Genomic DNA, 17,534 nt, shown 5'->3' with positions numbered 1-17,534 from the left:
AGCCAATCAGAAAAGGCTGCGCAGGGGGGCGGGGCTGCCCTTCATTTCTGTTCCTTAATTCTACTTCTGGGTCTCGCGCTCCACCTCCTTTTACTCTTAGTGTTTCCTCCAATCAGGTCCTTCCACGCCCAAAGTAGGCGGGCCTGGGAGCAGAGAGGGCGGGGCGTGACTGGCAGCGGGCGGGGCAGCGAGTGTGAAGGGGCGGGGCAGGCTAGTGAGGGTTTTAGCGGCCGGGACAGAAATCCCCTTCTCCCGCCGGCGACTGGATTTTTCTCTACGTCAGCGTAGGGAGTGCGATGTCGGGAGCGAGCTCGGACAGGAGCCGAGTTGCGTCAGTGCCGAGCGCGTGTTCGTCTCGGGCGCGCGCATCCCGGCCAGCTCTGGGGCCCCGGCAGGGCTGGGAAATGATGGAGCAGGCGGAGGCGGAGGCGACCGAGTGTTGAGTGGAACCTGCGGGATCTGCCGCGATGGGATCGGGCGCGGCCTCGCCCTTTGGGGTCCTCCGGCTCCAGTGGCTGCTGTTGTTTGGCTTGGTGGGCCCAGTTCTCGGTGGGGCTCGGCCAGGTGGGTGTTCGCCCCCCAGGGACCTCTGAGATTTCTGTTTCCTAGGGCTGGGACGCTCCGAGTTACCCTATAGTGCCTGGGAGCGGAGGGGCCTGGCTGGGGACCGGACTGGGGTCGGGAGGCGGAGCCGCTCCAGCTGTGTGTGGAGAGTGCTCGGACCCGAGGCTCGGGGTCTGGCGCCCCAAATCCTTCTTGGCAGTGTCCTCCTGCCCGGTCCCTTTGACTCCGTCTCCGGCTTGGCAGAGCCTTTTGCAGTGCGCCCCACCCCCATCTCGCTCAAAACTGGGTTCTCCAGACTCTCTTGGGACTTCTCTGGGACCGACTCAGACCTCAGGGAGTCGGCTGAAAGCCTTGGAGTCTGAGTGCGCGCCGAGGGTGTGTTCTTGTTTAAACTGCTTTGAGAAATGGAGCTTGGTTTTGCTTGTGGAGTTAATGTCACTTGGAAAGAGACCGGGAGATGGAACTTTTGCTCCAGGTTATCATAATTTGAAATTTTGACGTTCATTTTAATAGCGGAGTCTCTAGTATGTCCACCGAACTAAATTTAGTGATGGAATAAAGGGGGGTTGCTCATTTGTCTTGGGCCATTTTGTTGTTACAGAAAAGAGTACTTATTTTTGGAAGCGAAGTGCTATGTTTCTATAGCCAAACGGTCTTTTTATCTGCATTTTTACAGGGTTCGTAATACCGTAAATCCGTAAAAATAATCCCTGCTCTGTTTAAATCACGGGATTGTGGTAAGAATTAAATCGTTTATGTGAGATTGCTTTTGAATTGTGAAACTTCCTTGAATATGTAAGGTTTTTATCCTGGAGATGCCCAAACGTAGTGGAAACAAATTGCTAACACTCTATAGCTTCTTTCTGGAAACAGCTTCGTTTATTTTGGCTTTTGCATTAAATTATTGTTTGCATGGCTCTTATTTTCTTTATTAGCCGTGAAGTATGATGGAGAATGAGGGTTTTTATTAAAGGTTGCCTTGAGAGTTGCTCAGAGGTGATGATGGAAGATTTCCATGTAGGACTGCTGACCTTCAGGAAACTAATTACATTTTTTTGTATCTCTCTCTTTTTTTTTTTTTTTTTTTTTTGCAATTAAGTAAATTTGGCTCGTAGTCGGAATTCTGAAGCTCGAAATACTGAAACTTCAATGAATGGGAAGACACCATATCTTTTCTGGTTAACACTGTTTTTGCTGTGCTTTTCATAGACGGTTAACATTTACCAATCTATAAGGTGAAGTACAATATACATTTGGAGTTTTAAAGATTTTATTTATTTATTTATTTATTTGACAGAGAGAGAGACACAGCGAGAGAGGGAGCACAGTAGGGGGAGAGGGAGAGGGAGAAGCGGGCTTCCCGCCGAGCAGGGAGCCCGATGCGGGGCTCGATCCCAGGACGCTGGGATCATGACTTGAGCCGAAGGCAGACGCTTAACGACTGAGCCACGCAGGCGCCCCTACATTTGGAGTTTTAGTAATCCATGATTCTCTGTGTTTGCAAATATAAATAAGACTATATTTTTAATGTTAATGTATGTATTATTGGATACTTGCATACAGGTGAATGGAAGATCCTTAGGATTTTTTTTAAAATTTTAAGATTGTATTTATTTATTTGAGAGAGAGAGAGAGCATGAGAGAGCACGAGGGGTGTGGGCAGAGAGAGAGGGAGAAGCAGACTACATGCAGAGCAGGGAGCCCCAGTCAGGGCTGGATCCCAGGACCCTGGGATGATGACCTGCGCTGAAGTCAGATGCTTAACAGACTGAGCCACCCACGCGGCCCTAGAATATCCTTATGGGTTTTAACCATGGCTTTAACAATTTATGGCCAATCCTTCATTTAAGCGTGGGTATGCTTTCAAAATTTAGTCAACATTTATCGAATTCCTGTAAAACACCATGCTTAATGCTTATGGAGGGGCATAGGGTGACCAAATGTGCAAAGTCTTTCTGGGAGGTGTATAAAACCTTGGGGGAAGTTTATAGTATTAAGTGTTACTTGAACCCATCTACATTAGGGAATGTTCAAGTCAAAGGATATGAGTGCATTCTAAGAAAAAAGAGTTTTTGCAAGAGTGTGGAGGGATAAAAGAACATGACTTGTTAGGGAATGAAGAGAATGTCTGCAGGTGGTCTACATGAAAGGGATGCAAGGAAGAAATACCGTTGGGGAGAGCCTTCTATGCTAAGGGGTTTGGACTTTACCCTGTAGGAAGTTCTTTGGGCAACAAGGTTTTTCAAATACGGTATGACATAACTAGATTTACGATTAAGATAACTGGCAAAGCAGTGGAGGACAATACAGGAGGGAGAGACTGGAGGCTGGGAGAGACCAGTTGAGAGGCTTTTATAATAGTGAGCAGTGAGTCAACTCATGTTTCTCTAGGGGAATGTTCCTCCAAAATCAGCTGACTAAATTTTTGCAATACAGGATGTTTAAAACATGCAGTGAAACATTTTCTGTTAATGAGGAGGAATTTGAGGACTCAGTAAGTACCACCCACACATTAGTTACACTAGAAGTTGAATAGGTTTTGGTAGGATCTTCACTACCATTTATAACGTTCTGTCAATGAGGAAATGCAGTATAAATTCCAAAGGGCTGACACTTACAGTAAACTTAAAAAAAAAAAACAAAAAAAACCAGAGGCTGACAAAGGTAACTTTATATCACTGTGAAAAAATAACAAAGGAATTGGGTATGAAACCTTTTCCAATTTTCTTTTTTAAGGTAGTAATTATGATGCAGACCTAGAATTTTTTTTTCTTTTTTAAAGACTAGCATTCTAAAAACATTGAGTTTTAAAGCTTACTCATGGTGAATCACTATAAAACAAACTACATAGTAAGAATTTAAGTCCATTCTAATTTTGTTCTGGGTGCCAGCAAATTATTTGAATTTGATATCTTTGTGTTTTTGCTGTAAAGGAGAAAGCAGTCTTTTAAATTTAAAGGTAGTTTTGCTTTCCAGCTCTTTTTTTTTTTTTTTTTAAGATTTTATTTATTTGACAGAGAGAGACACAGTGAGAGAGGGAACACAAGCAGGGGGAGTGGGAGAGGGAGAAGCAGGCGTCCCGCCGAGCAGGGAGCCCGATGCGGGGCTCGATCCCAGGACCCTGGGATCATGACCTGAGCCGAAGGCAGACGCTTAACGACTGAGCCACCCAGGCGCCCCTGCTTTCCAACTTTTAAGTAAAAAAGAAAACATTTATAATTGAAATATATACAAAACAAGTTGCTGGGTTCCAGACAATTTTCAAAAAGCATTTTAAATTTTATCTCACCAAAGTTGACTTTATATTTGTTTTTGTTAAAAATCCTGGTTTATTATAGAATTTCTCCGAAGGTGCAACCTCTAAGTAACTGAGAACTTTTTCTTGGAATATGCACAACCTCAGATATAATGACATAGATAGCCTCCTGATATTTTTTTCCTTTTGGTATGTAGTATATCTCAGAGTCTTGGAGTTATGCTATCCTTTGAGTCAGTGCTATAGGACTGCCTCAAAAGTAGATCTAGTCCTCCTGGTATCACTTTGAATTGTACAATCTTTTTTGCATATTGAGAGATTATTCTAGTTTATTTCTCATTTTGTGACATTGTTATTTTAGTCAAATCATTTTTCTGAAGTGATCATGTGTGAGATACTGCTTGAATCAGACCTTTTAAGAATGAGTTAGGAAACCTGAGAAGTTCGCTTAATTTGGTCAGTTTTTAAGTATGCAGTATGTTTTTGTATTTGTTTATGTTTATCTTAACATAAGAATTCGAGTATCTTAGTTTATAAGAAGTAAACATGATGCCACTGCCAGACATTTGTTATACTGTAGGACAGTATATGGGAAGTGCCTTTTTCCCATCGACACATTTTTCTTTTAATGAGATTTTTCATGGTTTAATTCATTTTAGGAGGTTTTTCCCCCTTCCTTTTTTAGTAGCTCCGGAGAACCCTTATGCAGGTAGACCCCTGGAGAGCTGCTCCATTGGCTTCACTGATACATTAGAAACCTTTGTGAGTAGAAGCTCGGATCCCAGCTATCCGAGAGGGGTGGCTAAGCAGCCTATAGCAGAGCCATACAATGAAATAGAGCATTGATGTTAAAATGACAAATGTGTGGACCACATGGATTTCTGGAGAATTGGCATAAAAGATATTAATGATGAAAATAAAGCTTAATTCAGGTTGTACATGATGATTAACAGTTAGGAGGTCTATTATGAATGGCCGTAAAGATAAGTCATTTACTCAGCACGTAGTCATTGAATACTTACTGTATCAGAGCAGGAAACACATGATCCATAAATTATATTGTCCTTACAAGGTATCGTCCTTTGTCTCAAGAAACTGAAATTCCTTGCTAGAGGAACTTAAGTTCTCGAGGGCATTAAGTCTTAGAAGTGGTTGGTGGTTTTCCCATAGGGGCACTAAAAAACAAACAACAGCAAAAGCTCTGTTTCTTTTTAAATGTGAAGATGGGTAAATGTAAAAAAAAAATTATAACACTCAAAAAAAGTAAGAAGGTAAGACATAGCAATTGAGATTATAAATATTTTTGAATATAGTTATTAATATATGATATATACTTATTTGGGGTTGACCTTGTGAATGGAATGGAAATACGTAGCCCAAAGGAACAGGGTTTTATAGATTTAATTACAATAATTTCTCTTTTGAAATAATTCGGGCAACAAAATTATTTTATTCATGCTCTATGTGGAACTCAGGTTTATCTTATATAGTGAAAGTATTTAAAGGTGGCTGTTTACATAATAGGCAGGAAGGAAAGGAGAAAAGCCCATGACTTTTGTTCACATTTGTTTGCTTTGCAATTAAGTAGAATTCTTTTAACTTGTTTCCCTCTACTACAGTTACTATTATGAAACATATACTTAGACTTCCTTCAAAACACAGTTCATAAAAAGATCTAAGGAGTTAGAGGAATAAAGAAGTGCAACTAACACCCTTCCCTTTCTTTCACTAAGTTGAAGACTCTTTAAGTTTCATGTTTCAGCTCTTATTTTTATCTCCAGCCCATGTTTCCTAGTAATGTGATTTTTGACGGTGTGCTTATTCTGTCAAATTCAAAAATAACAAATTTGTATCCTCTGCTAGTTGATTGTATTAAGATTTTTATTTTCGTTGTGAACTATATCCTTATAGTGGTTTTCAGCTGGAGGTAGTTTTGCCCCTAGAAGGCGTCTGGGGCATATTTTTAGTCGTCACACTGATGGTTCTTCTGGCATCTAGTGGGTAGAGGCCATGAATGCTACTAAACATCCTACATTGCACAAGGTAGCCCCCCACAGCAAAGAATTTTCTGTCAGCAGTGCTGAGGCTGAAGCTTTATACAAATAATGTGCATGCACTTCCTTTATAGTAACATGGGAAACATGTTATTTTGGTTCTTGTGAGAAAGTTGCTACTATTTGGGATTAAAAAATAAAAAAAGGAATTTGGGAAAAAATATGTACATTTCTTATGATGTTTTGGAGCTCCTTATGGCACTCAGAAAGATCCTTGGATTTTAAAACCAAGAAGTCAGTATTGGAATAACAGCTATACATACAGAAGTTATTTTTGGGTGCTATAATTTTGAAAGTCTTATTAAAAACAAATGATTAATTGTGGTGGTGTTTTTTTCCTAACAAGAATTATGCTTTAAAATGAGAAGGACAGAAAGAATGTTGTATCTTGTTTTCCTATATTAGATTGTTACTCTTTGTTAACAGTCTCACAGAAAGATCCATAGTTTCAGACCTGACAAAAAAAAATAAAGTCATTTAACCTGTTTCAAATTGAAAGCTCTTTAAATATCTGCCTGCCCAATTGTAGTTCTCTTTTCTGAGATGTTTCTTTTTCTTTGTGATGTTTCTTCTGAGTTGTAATGAAAAAACTTGAATTTTCTTTATTGTTTAGCTTCTAGTGTTAACAGTTCCCTGAACCTGTTAGCGTATATATCCTTGCCTGTAATGATTTACTTAAAAAACTTTTTAGTGTGAAATAATTCTCAAGTCACAGGAAGTTGCAAATAAATGTATACAATGATTTACTTTTTGTCACACAGAGTGTCTAATCTATTACCTGCTAAAAGAATTTTATTCCTGCCAACTATTTGCACCACTGAGACAGAACAGCCACTTGCAGAAAAATCGGGCCCCCGCAGAGCACCAATGGCAATAACCCATTTCTCTAGTCAGCTTGTAGGTCGCTGTATGTGAACAGGAAGTCAGAAGCCACAAGCTGGAAACAAGCTTCAGGACCCAATTTACACCAGGTGTGCTCCTACAAAAACCAGACCAGACCAGTCAGAGCCAAATGGACCCCAGCTCTGACTTTTTGCCGACTTTTCTCCTCAATATAATGCTAAAAATTATGCCCAGAGGTGGAAACTTAACATGCAAATGAAACATACTGTATATGAAGCATGATTTGTCAACTGTGTCTGTGGGCCCAATTTCCTGTATTTCCCCACCCCTACGTGCTTAGTTGTCACTCCTTTCCCACCTCAGCTGCTCTAAAAACTTTGCCTGGCCATTGTTCAGGGAGCCAGCCCAAGGACACTTTGCTTTGTGCAGTCTGCCTTTTGCTCCCTCAAAGCCCCTGATAAAAGCCTTGCTTGAAAATTCCTGTTTGGGGGCACCTGGGTGGCTCAGTCGTTGGGCGTCTGCCTTCGGCTCAGGTCATGATCCCAGGGTCCTGGGATCAAGCCCCTCGTCGGGCTCCCTGCTCCTTGGGGAGCCTGCTTCTCCCTCTCCCACTCCCCCTGCTTGTGTTCCCTCTCTCGCTGTCTCTCTCAGTCAAATAAATAAATAAAATCTTAAAAAAAAAAAAAGAAAAAGAAAATTCCTGTTTGGCTTCTTATCAATTTCTATTGCCCAGAGAGCCCAAGAGTCTAGTTCCATAACCTCACTTTTCAGGTGCCTGTCCTAGTGGTTGAACAGATTATCATCATCCAGCGTGAAATTAGGGTAATACTGAAACTTGTATTTTTAGGAATTTGAAAACAACAAAGGTCATTGAAAGATTCATTCTGGGTGAGGAAGTAGTCCTGTACCTCAGTTAATATAGGATTAAGGATATTTCTATCTAGTGAAGCCTGCACCTATGGGCCATGGATTTCTTTTGACATGGTTTCCCAATTAACAACTCCAAATATCTGAATGATATTTTATTATAGTAGGTCGTAAATATGCTTTGGATTAGCCCATGGTCACTTTACTGTGAGTATTGGAGTCCATTTCTGGTGTTTTTATGTAATGACTTGAAGCCATCTTTAGATAGCATTATATGCCATATTATAAAGACATAAGGGGTTTAAAGGTGGGTAAAAAGTTTGAAAACTGTTAGTATGATATGTATTGTATTGGATAGGATACAATTTATTTTCCTGTTGTATCTTTTAAAGTCCCAAACTAGACAAGATTATAGACATTTTTATATACAGTGATATCTTGGAGAAAATTAGCTGTAAATGCTTCATTTTAATCTGTATTTGAGAAATCTGAGGGGCATAAAACTTAATGAGTGAATGAGCACCCGGGTTGGATCCAAAGGAGGAGAGTGGGAGTAGGGAGACCAGGTAAGAAAGAATGGAGCCTTGTAGGTGTGAGGTTAGTAAGGCTGATGAAAAGGCAGGAGCTTTGGGAGATGCTAGATAATCAGTACTTTAAATAGATTATGCCTTTTTATTGAACAAATACTATTTTCCCCCTTATAATTTCAAAAGTAATACAGGGATTACGAATTACTCATTGTAAAAACAAATTCAAACAATACAGACATTGAGGGGTGCAGGAAATAAGTTGCAAGTCCTTACCTCAATGCTCCATATCTCTGTATGTCTGTATATATTTAAACACATTCAGTATGAGAAGGCTTAAGACTAGAATACACAAACAGAAAGACTGAGGGAAGAACAGACACATTTTTCACTCAGTGGATCAATGTATGAAGTAATTTCATTAAGTGGAATTTCTTTCACAAATAAATGCCCAAAAGAGGGTGGGGGGAAGAAAGGACTTCCATAAGTTAAAGAGCCTTATAAATGTATGGACCTGTTTGGATCCTAATTCAACAAATCAATGGAAAAAAACAAATTCTGAAACAATCAGGGAAATTTTGATGATCCTGAAAAATTATTGTTAATTTTTTTATGTGTAATAACCATATTTCTTTTTTATTTATTTTTTTTTTTTTAAAGATTTTATTTATTTATTTGAGAGAGAGAGAATGAGAGAGAGAGAGCATGAGAGTGGGGAGGGTCAGAGGGAGAAGCAGACTCCCTGCCGAGCAGGGAGCCCGATGCGGGACTCGATCCAGGGACTCCAGGATCATGACCTGAGCCGAAGGCAGTCGCTTAACCAACTGAGCCACCCAGGCGCCCCATATTTCTTTTTTAAAGTCCTTATTTCTTAGAGATTCATTCAGAATATTCAGGAACAAAATTATATGATGTCTAGGATTTGTATCAAAATAGTGTATGTTTGAGGGAGGAGATACATACGAAATTATATTGAAGTTGGGTAATGGGTACATGTGAGTTCATTATTCACTCTGCTGTTATGTATGTTTAAAATTTTCTATAATAAAATAATTATTTTTTAAAGTAGTTACCTAAAGGGAGTGGGACGAAGGGAGAGACTTACTTTTCACTTTAATCAACTCTGCAATATAGCATTTATGAAATATCATATCACATATATATGAGACTATAAAGTGTCATAAGTAAACATGTAAATATCATAAGTAAATGTACCAAACTTGTTTGAAGGAGTTATCACAATGGAATAGATCCAGTGAATGAAAAATGTCTGTTCTTCCCTCAGTCTTTCTGTGTATGCTAGCCTTAAGCCTCCTCATACTGAATGTGGTTTAGATATATACAGACATATAGAGATATGGAATTTTCATCCACAGTCCTTTGGTGGTGACCATCTACTTCATCAAGTTCACTGAAAAAATTGACATGCGCTGAGCAATGATGCTGGAAGTAGATAGTGTGTTGGGTGTATTGAGAGACTTTGTATCAGACTCCAATAAGGGGTGTCTTCCTAAGGGATTTCCTTGGGCAGTTTTGATTATACTTAATTTTTGCTCTAGTGATGACTTTGGAACCCAAGCTCCACTTAGATATGATTCCACGGTGCAATAAACTGAACAGGATTGGAATTGGGAGTAAGTCTGCATGATTGGGTTCTTCACTGTTAATAGATTTTATCAGAAGTGAGTTTTTGTTTTTAGGACACATTGATGGCAGTAATATAATTTGAGATAACTGCTACATTGTTAAGTGTGTATTTATTAGAGTTAACCGATCAGGCATTGAAACTAACTTTTCCCTCTAATTGTCCTTGTCTGTTTCATAAGTATTCCAATACCATATCAGGGGATATCATTCATGTTGGGTCAGGGTGAAAAATGGGAGATGAGTGAATGGTGCTAGGCTCCAGATGCCTTCCCTCCACTTCCCCACCAAAGCACTTCTTTTTTTTTTTTTCCTTGTGTGTATACCTTCAGATTTCTTTTAAGAAAAAGGGTTAATAAGGTTTATAGCAAAAAATTGTTTGAAAATGACTGCTGTGTATACACTGTGAAGACTTACATCGTTTTTAAGGAAATATATTTTTCCCCTTCATACTTATCAAGTATATTGCTAGTTTTTGTGTAAAATTATGTATATATAATTACACACATATATGTGAATGTCACGTGATTTTTCTGTGACTTGAACATTCAGCTTTTGATTTCCATTACGTTTTGGTACTATTTAGTTTTGCATGTTCACTTGTTATATAATATTTACGATTCCTTTTTCTGTAGGTTTTCAACAGACCTCACATCTCTCTTCTTATGAAATTATAACTCCTTGGAGATTAACTAGAGAACGAAGAGAAGCCCCTAGGCCCTATTCAAAACAGGCAAGTTATCTCTTGAGAAGTATGTATGTATTTAAATTTTACTTTTTTTTTTTTTTAAAGACAAGTGTGTTACTTTCAGCAGGGATTGGTTCAGTGAGTAGTGTTGGCCAGTGAATAGTATACCACCATACATATGGCACTGATATCCATTGGTTGTTATTCTAGTAAAAGTAATATATTGATCCTTAGTAGCTTTTTTTTTTTTTTAAAGACAAATGGCCAACTTGAAACATAACAGAATGAAATAATTAAATAAAATTCTATGACCAGGGTAGGATGCTGATTATATAGATTTCTAACCCTTTTCTCACTGGTGATGGTTACAGTGTTCTTTTCATAATAATAAGAATTAATCTCTCTCTTAGTTTGTGATAGGTAGAATACTTCATACTGTATCTTCACAGATTCTGGAGAATAGTAGTATGTTACATGTATATATTTCATATATGGGATGTTTACTCAAAAGTGAGTTTTATCTCCATATCAGAAGAAACATTATGCTGTTAACGGGGTAACCAATGCACAAAAATTATCTTTTATACTATTTTCTCCTACTGTAAAGTTCAGAAATAATAAGTTTGGAATTCAATTGATTTTGCAAACTCTTCAACTTTACTGAAGTATAATCTTACTTTATTATAATTTAATAGTAGCAGATAATGAAGGATAGAGTTTAGCTTATTATGTCTGAATCGCTGGTGTATTCATAAATAGAAGGCACCTTGTACATTGTGCAGGGACTGGGCCTTGTAAATAGAACACTGGAGTTTAGAGTCAGGAGCTTTTAGTTTTAGCCTGCCCTGTGAGCACTACCTCTAGTTGGGTAGGTCATTCAACTGTAGTTCTTCTCTATTAAGTAAGGAATAAATGGCCCTACAGTTTATAATTCTTCCTTCGTTTTGTTTTGAACTGGACGTTCTACCATTTGTTTATGTTTTGCCTTAGGATAGAATTAATTGTGTACTTGCTTCATTATTTTTCTCTGTTTCTTCATTTAGCACAGGGTCTATGCTTTCCACTTCATTGTGTCTCTGATTTCTGCATCAGTACTGCACACATAGGCACTTGTGATCATAATAAATGTCATTCATATGCCCTGATAAATATTTGGAGAAGTAGAAGCACTGTTTGGTCACTGGAGATACAGCAGTGAACAAAACAGACAAAATTCATGTTCTTATGGAGCTTCCATTCTAGCAGGATGGGGGGGGGGAGACAGTAAACAAAGAAATAATATAGACTAATAGTGTAGATTACTTAAGGTGGTAATATGTGCTCTTGAGAAAATTATACGGAAGGTGGATAGCGAGTGCTGGAAGTGAGGGTAGGGGTGGGGTAAGAGGGTTTGTATTTTTTAATAGGGCAGCCTGGGAAGGCCTTCCTGAGAAGTCAACCCTTGAGTAAAGACCAGAAGCAGGGGAATGAGCAATCCAGGCAGATATTTGGGGAAGCAATATAGTATCATGAAACAATTCTCAGACTTTTCAGAATTTTTCTCAGATGATAGGACAGTGGTGTTTTTCTATCATAAAGGCCAAGAGCAGAAATGATAGAACAGCACACGCCCAAACTGTGATGATGGAAGGAGCTTGGAATTTTTGTTGTTGTTGTTTCTTACTTTCTTTTGTTTTATTTTTAGTTTTGATTCTTTTCTTATTGAAGTATAATTAACATACAGTGTTATATTAGTGTCAGGTGTACAATTTAATGACTCAACAATTCTGTACATGACTCAGTGCTCACCATGATAAGTGAATTCACCATCTGTCACCAAACAGTGTTATTACTGTCTTACTGACTATATTCTCTATGCTGTACTTTTCATCTCCATTGTCTTATTTTTTTTGTCGCTGGAAGCTTGTACTTAGGAGCTTGGCATTTTTGATGCCTAAGTTGAGATCGAGGTAGATCACAGGTTCGCACTCATGTTGTGGAAGTAGAGTGCCAGGGGCTGTAACTTGGTCTAGGCCCTAGAAATGGGCTATTCATGAACCCTAGAAGAGAGGATCATGCTATTTCTTGGCAAAATGTTAGAGTCCAGAAACAGTAAGGAAAATAAGAGGACACTTCTGATAATACTATTTGTTGAGTCTCTCTGTGACTTTTCTCTTTGGTCAAAGAGTTAAGGCAAAGTGGAATCTCATGGTTCTAGCGATCCCATTAAGCACTTTTTTTTTTTTTTTTTTTGACGGATGAACTGACGAGTTGCTGGGGAAGTTATTTGAGGTAGAGAAGAGGGTCCCATGAACTTGAGGATGTGTAAGTGCAGGTTACCTTATCTCAGTTCATTGACTCAGATGCTGTCAATTGTAAGGCACACTATTGTTTAATAGACCACTAATTAGGAAAGAAAGAGTCCTACTAGTCCTACCAGTCCTATAGTCGACTGCTGTGCCTTTGATGCATCCTGATTTCAGAGGTGTTCATTTGAGGGGAAAAAAGTGTGTTTCAGAAGTGATGAAATGTGGTAAACTGTGTGACAATATAAAATCATGAGTGTATGAGTTTCAACTTTTGGGTAACTAGAACTAGAGATAATCTCTTGAAACTAAGAAATTCATTTCAGTTAAACAAAAGGAAGAACTACTTTACACTGTAGGTAATACATGGCCAGACTTAATAGAAATAATTCCTGAAGTTACAGCTGAATTATAAATGAATTTAAAGACAGTTTATTATTTATTTATTTATTTGTTTGTTTTATTTTATTTTATTTTATTTTTAAAGATTTTATTTATTTATTTGAGACAGAGAGAATGAGAGAGAGAGAGCACATGAGAGGGGGGAGGGTCAGAGGGAGAAGCGGGCTCCCCGCCGAGCAGGGAGCCCGATGCGGGACTCGATCCAGGGACTCCAGGATCATGACCTGAGCCGAAGGCAGTTGCTTAACCAACTGAGCCATCCAGGCGCCCTATTTATTTATTTGTTTTAAAGATTTTATTTATTTATTTGACAGAGAGAGACACAGCGAGAGAGGGAACACAAGCAGGGGGAGTGGGAGAGGGAGAAGCAAGCTTCCCGCCGAGCAGGGAGCCCGATGTGGCGCTCGATCCCAGGACTCTGGGATCATGACCTGAGCCGAAGGCAGACGCTTAATGACTGAGCCACCCAGGCGCCCCTTAAAGAGAGTTTAGATGGACGTGCAGGTGATTTCCCACAATAGGTTATTATAGGAAGGTAGGGATGATCAGAGTATCTTTTTATTATTTAAGAGCAGTTATAAGGTTCTGTAAAACAATTTCAGTCGGTGCCAAATTATTTTAATTCAGGATGGAATTTCCAGTGTCTTATAAATACCTGTTGAAAAGTAATATATAAGATGGTGTTTTATTGTTTTCTTTTTTTTTTTCTCTGTGCATTTAGGTGTCTTATATCATTCAGGCTGAAGGAAAAGAGCATATTATTCACTTGGAAAGGAACAAGTAAGAAATTTAATTTATTTTGGCTTTTGGCTTAAAAAATAGTATGTTTTTTTTTAAATAATTTTTTTTAAGGATTTTTATTTATTTATTGAGAGAGAGACAATGATAGAGAGAGCACATCAGAGGGAGGAGGGTCAGAGGTCAGAGGGAGAAGCAGACTCCCTGCTCAGCAGGGAGCCTGATGCAGGACTCAGTCCCAGGACCCTGAGATCATGACCTGAGCCGAAGGCAGTCGCTCAACCAACTGAGCCACCCAGGCGCCCCAAAAATAGTATGTTTTTAAAGATAGTATATCTATATATTTTTTAAAGATTTTATTTATTTATTTGACAGAGAGATAGTGAGAGCAGGAACACAAGCAGGGGGAGTGGGAGAGGGAGAAGCAGGCTTCCCGCAGAGCAGGGAGCCCGATGCAGGGCTCGATCCCAGGACCCTGGGATCATGACCTGAGCTGAAGGCAGACGCTTAGTGACTGAGCCACCCAGGCGCCCCTAAAGATAGTTTATTTTAAATAGTATATTTAAATAGTCTATTTAGTTAGATGTTGTTTAGTGGATTTATAAAAAGGTGAGAATAACAAGAGTAGCAGTGTGGAAAAAGTCATACTATTTTTGGTTTCCATTGACATTAGAGCAAGGGAAAATAAATTTAAATTAAAGCCGAAGAAAGTTGCGTTTCAGGAGAAAACTTTTTAGTTGTGATCAGCCCAAGGAACAACTGAGCAGGGGTAAAAAAGTCTTTAATAGTTACATCAGTCTGCTAGTGCTGCCGTAACAAAATACCACAGACTTTAAAAAAAAAAAAAAAAAAAAAAAGGAAGTTTATTTTCTCACAGTTCTGGAGACCAGAAGTCCAAGATCAAGGGGCCAGCTCAGCTGGTGTCTGGAGAGGGCTCTCGCCTTGAGCTGCAGATGGCCATCTTCTCATGCTGTGCTCCCATGGCCTCCTTGGTATGGGGGGGTGGGGGTTGGGGGAAAGAACAAGCTCTCTGGTGTCTCTTCTAATAGGGACACCAATCCTGTCAGTTCAGGACCTCACCCTTATGACCTTATTTAACCATAATTACTTCCTTAGTAGCTCCATTTCCAAAAATAGCCACACTGGCTGTGAGGCTTCTACATAGGAATTTTTCTTCAGGGGTTGAGAGTGGGGAGAGGGGAGGGACACAGATATTTAGGACACAAGAGTAGTCTCTCACCTCTCCCTTTTAATCCCTTCTCCACATGTTTTCACCTGATCCCACTTTGGTAATCTGTGTTCTTTGACTGCCTTTTTGAAAAGCCAAGTTTTTAACCATGCTGAGTCACCCAATTTCCTGTGGCCTGTCTCTCCCTTTTCCCTTTTCTTTCTTTCTTTTTAAAAAAAGATTTATTTATTTATTTGAGAGAGAAAGAGAGAGAGCACACAAGTGTGAGGGGGCAGAGGGAGAAGGAGAGAGAATCTCAAGCAGACTCCCCACTGAGCATGGAGCCCCATGAGGGGCTCGATCTCATGACTCTGAGATCACAACCAGAGCCGAAACCAAGAGTCAGATGCTTAACTGACTGTGCCACCCAGGCACCCCCCCCTTTCCCTTTTCTTATATAGCAAAACTTCCAGTATCTTTAGTGAGAGATCTAGAAAAAAAAGCCCATCTACAATGAGGTGTGAATGAGGGGATGTAAAGTATTTCTGTCTAAGGAAGTGCTGCTCAAAGCATAGTCCTGGAACCTCTCAGTAGCCCCCGAGAGTTTGTCAAATGCAAATTCACCGGACTCACCTTAAAATGAACCAGAATTTTGGGAGGTGTCATAGCAATTTGTGTTTTAACAAGCTTTCTAGATGAGTTTTGTGCATCCTCAAGTTTGAGTAAGACTTTTAATCTAGAAGAGGATGTTAATCCAAAGGGTTTGAGTCCCCCTAGCAGAGTTTCAGGCAGTGCAACAGATATCGTCAGACAGACTTTCTGAAGCCTTCTACTGTATTTGATGGATATTAGCATTTATTGAACACTTTCTATGTTCTAGGCACTGTATTAGGTACTTTTAGGTATATTATTTATTTAATTCTCACAAAACTCTAGAAGGATCTTGCTTGACTCTAATGTAATGATGTCAATATGTAAAAAAAATCTAATAGGTCTAAATATTTTCTTCTCTTCCATTCTGTAGGAGATGTAAATTAATTAAAATTATGTCAAAATAATACAGTTGACCTTTGAACAACATGGGTTTGAACCAGCGGGGTAACTTATATGTGGATTCTTTTCAATAAGTATATGTACAGTACTATAGATGAATTTTCTCTTCCTTATGACTTTCTTTTTTTTTTTTTTGAGAGAGCAAGAAAGAGAGAGAGAGAGAGAGAGTGCTAGCATGGGGTAGGGAGAGGGGCAGAAGTAGAAGGAGAGAGATAATCTTAAGCAGGTTCCACGCCCAGTATGGAGCCCACTGTGAGGCCCGATCTCACAATGCTGAGATCATGACCTGAGCCGAAATCCAGAATTGGACTCTTAACCAACTGAGCCACCTGGGCGCCCCTCTTTTTTTTTTGTTTTTAGAGAGAGAGGAGGGGAGGGCAGAGGGAGAGAGAATCTTAAGCAGGCTCCATGCCCAGCACAGAGTCTGACTTGGGGCTCAATCTCACAACCCTGAGATCATGACCTAAGCCAAAATCAAGAGTCTGACTTTTAACTGACTGAACCACCCAGGCACCCCTTTATGATTTCCTTGACAACATTATCTTTGGCTTACTTTATTGTGAGAATATAGTATACAATACATATAATGTGTAAAATACATGTTAATTGACCACTTATGTTATTGGTAGGGCTTCTGGTCAATAGTGGGCTGTTAGTAGTTAAGTTTCTGGGGAGTCAAAAATTATATGTGGGTTTTTGACTGCATGGGATGTCAGAGCCCCTAAGTCCTGACTTGTTCAAGGGTCAACTGTAGTTCCTTATGTTTGTTTAGTTTTCATCTTATAAAACATTTTTATAACCTTCATCTCATCATATTGTTATAACAACCTAATTATTGAGCAGTGTCTGTGATCCTCATTTTATGCATAAGAATATTAAGGTTCAGGAAAGTTCCTTGACTTGCTCAGCATCACATAGTTTGTAGGGTTCAAGCTGGGGCACAAACCCAAGCCATTTGACCAGAAGTCTAGAGATCTATATATGTGTGTTATGTCTGCTGTATATTACTATGCTTCTTGATTTGTGGCAAATGGTACTTTTCCAGGCATTTGTAAGAGTTGTTAGACCTTTGAATGTCTTTGAAAGGTGGACATCAAAGCTAGTGATCACTAATGAAAAACAGGGTAGATGGTCTGTAATAAAATGGCTCAGATGCATTCTTTGTAGTAATAGGGAAATTATGAAATTCAATAAAGGAGTGAACGTATTCTAGTAAATGCTTATTTTTTCCTTCCATTGCCTCTAGAATAGTGGTCTTAACTCTTTTTGGGTCTCAAATCCCCTAAGAATTTGGTTAAAGCCATGAACCCTTCTTGTGGAGGAGGGTACATAATCACTTGCATGGAGTATTTGGCAGGGACTGAGGGGTATGGGAAAGAAGAGATCACATCTTTCTCTGCCTGTGCGGACAGATTTTTTTTTTTTTCTATTTAAAATAAATTTTT

General features: G+C 39.2%; 1 protein-coding gene across 1 annotated transcript in view; it reads left to right on the top strand.

The window, feature by feature from the left end:
- Positions 1 to 34: 34 nt before the first annotated feature.
- Positions 35 to 17,534, top strand: part of ADAM9 (ADAM metallopeptidase domain 9) — a 158,157-nt gene continuing 140,657 nt past the window's right edge. The window contains exons 1-3 of the mRNA XM_032413360.1: positions 35 to 564; positions 10,391 to 10,488; positions 13,852 to 13,910. Coding sequence (XP_032269251.1) covers positions 468 to 564; positions 10,391 to 10,488; positions 13,852 to 13,910 — 254 coding nt within the window. The 5' untranslated portion in view covers positions 35 to 467. The remainder of the gene's footprint in view (positions 565 to 10,390; positions 10,489 to 13,851; positions 13,911 to 17,534) is intronic.

The sequence above is a fragment of the Phoca vitulina genome, unplaced genomic scaffold (genome assembly GCF_004348235.1).
Source record: "Phoca vitulina isolate PV1807 unplaced genomic scaffold, GSC_HSeal_1.0 scaffold15, whole genome shotgun sequence".
In the NCBI taxonomy this organism is placed as follows: Eukaryota; Metazoa; Chordata; class Mammalia; order Carnivora; family Phocidae; genus Phoca; species Phoca vitulina.
This window is presented reverse-complemented; position numbering and strand designations above follow the sequence as displayed.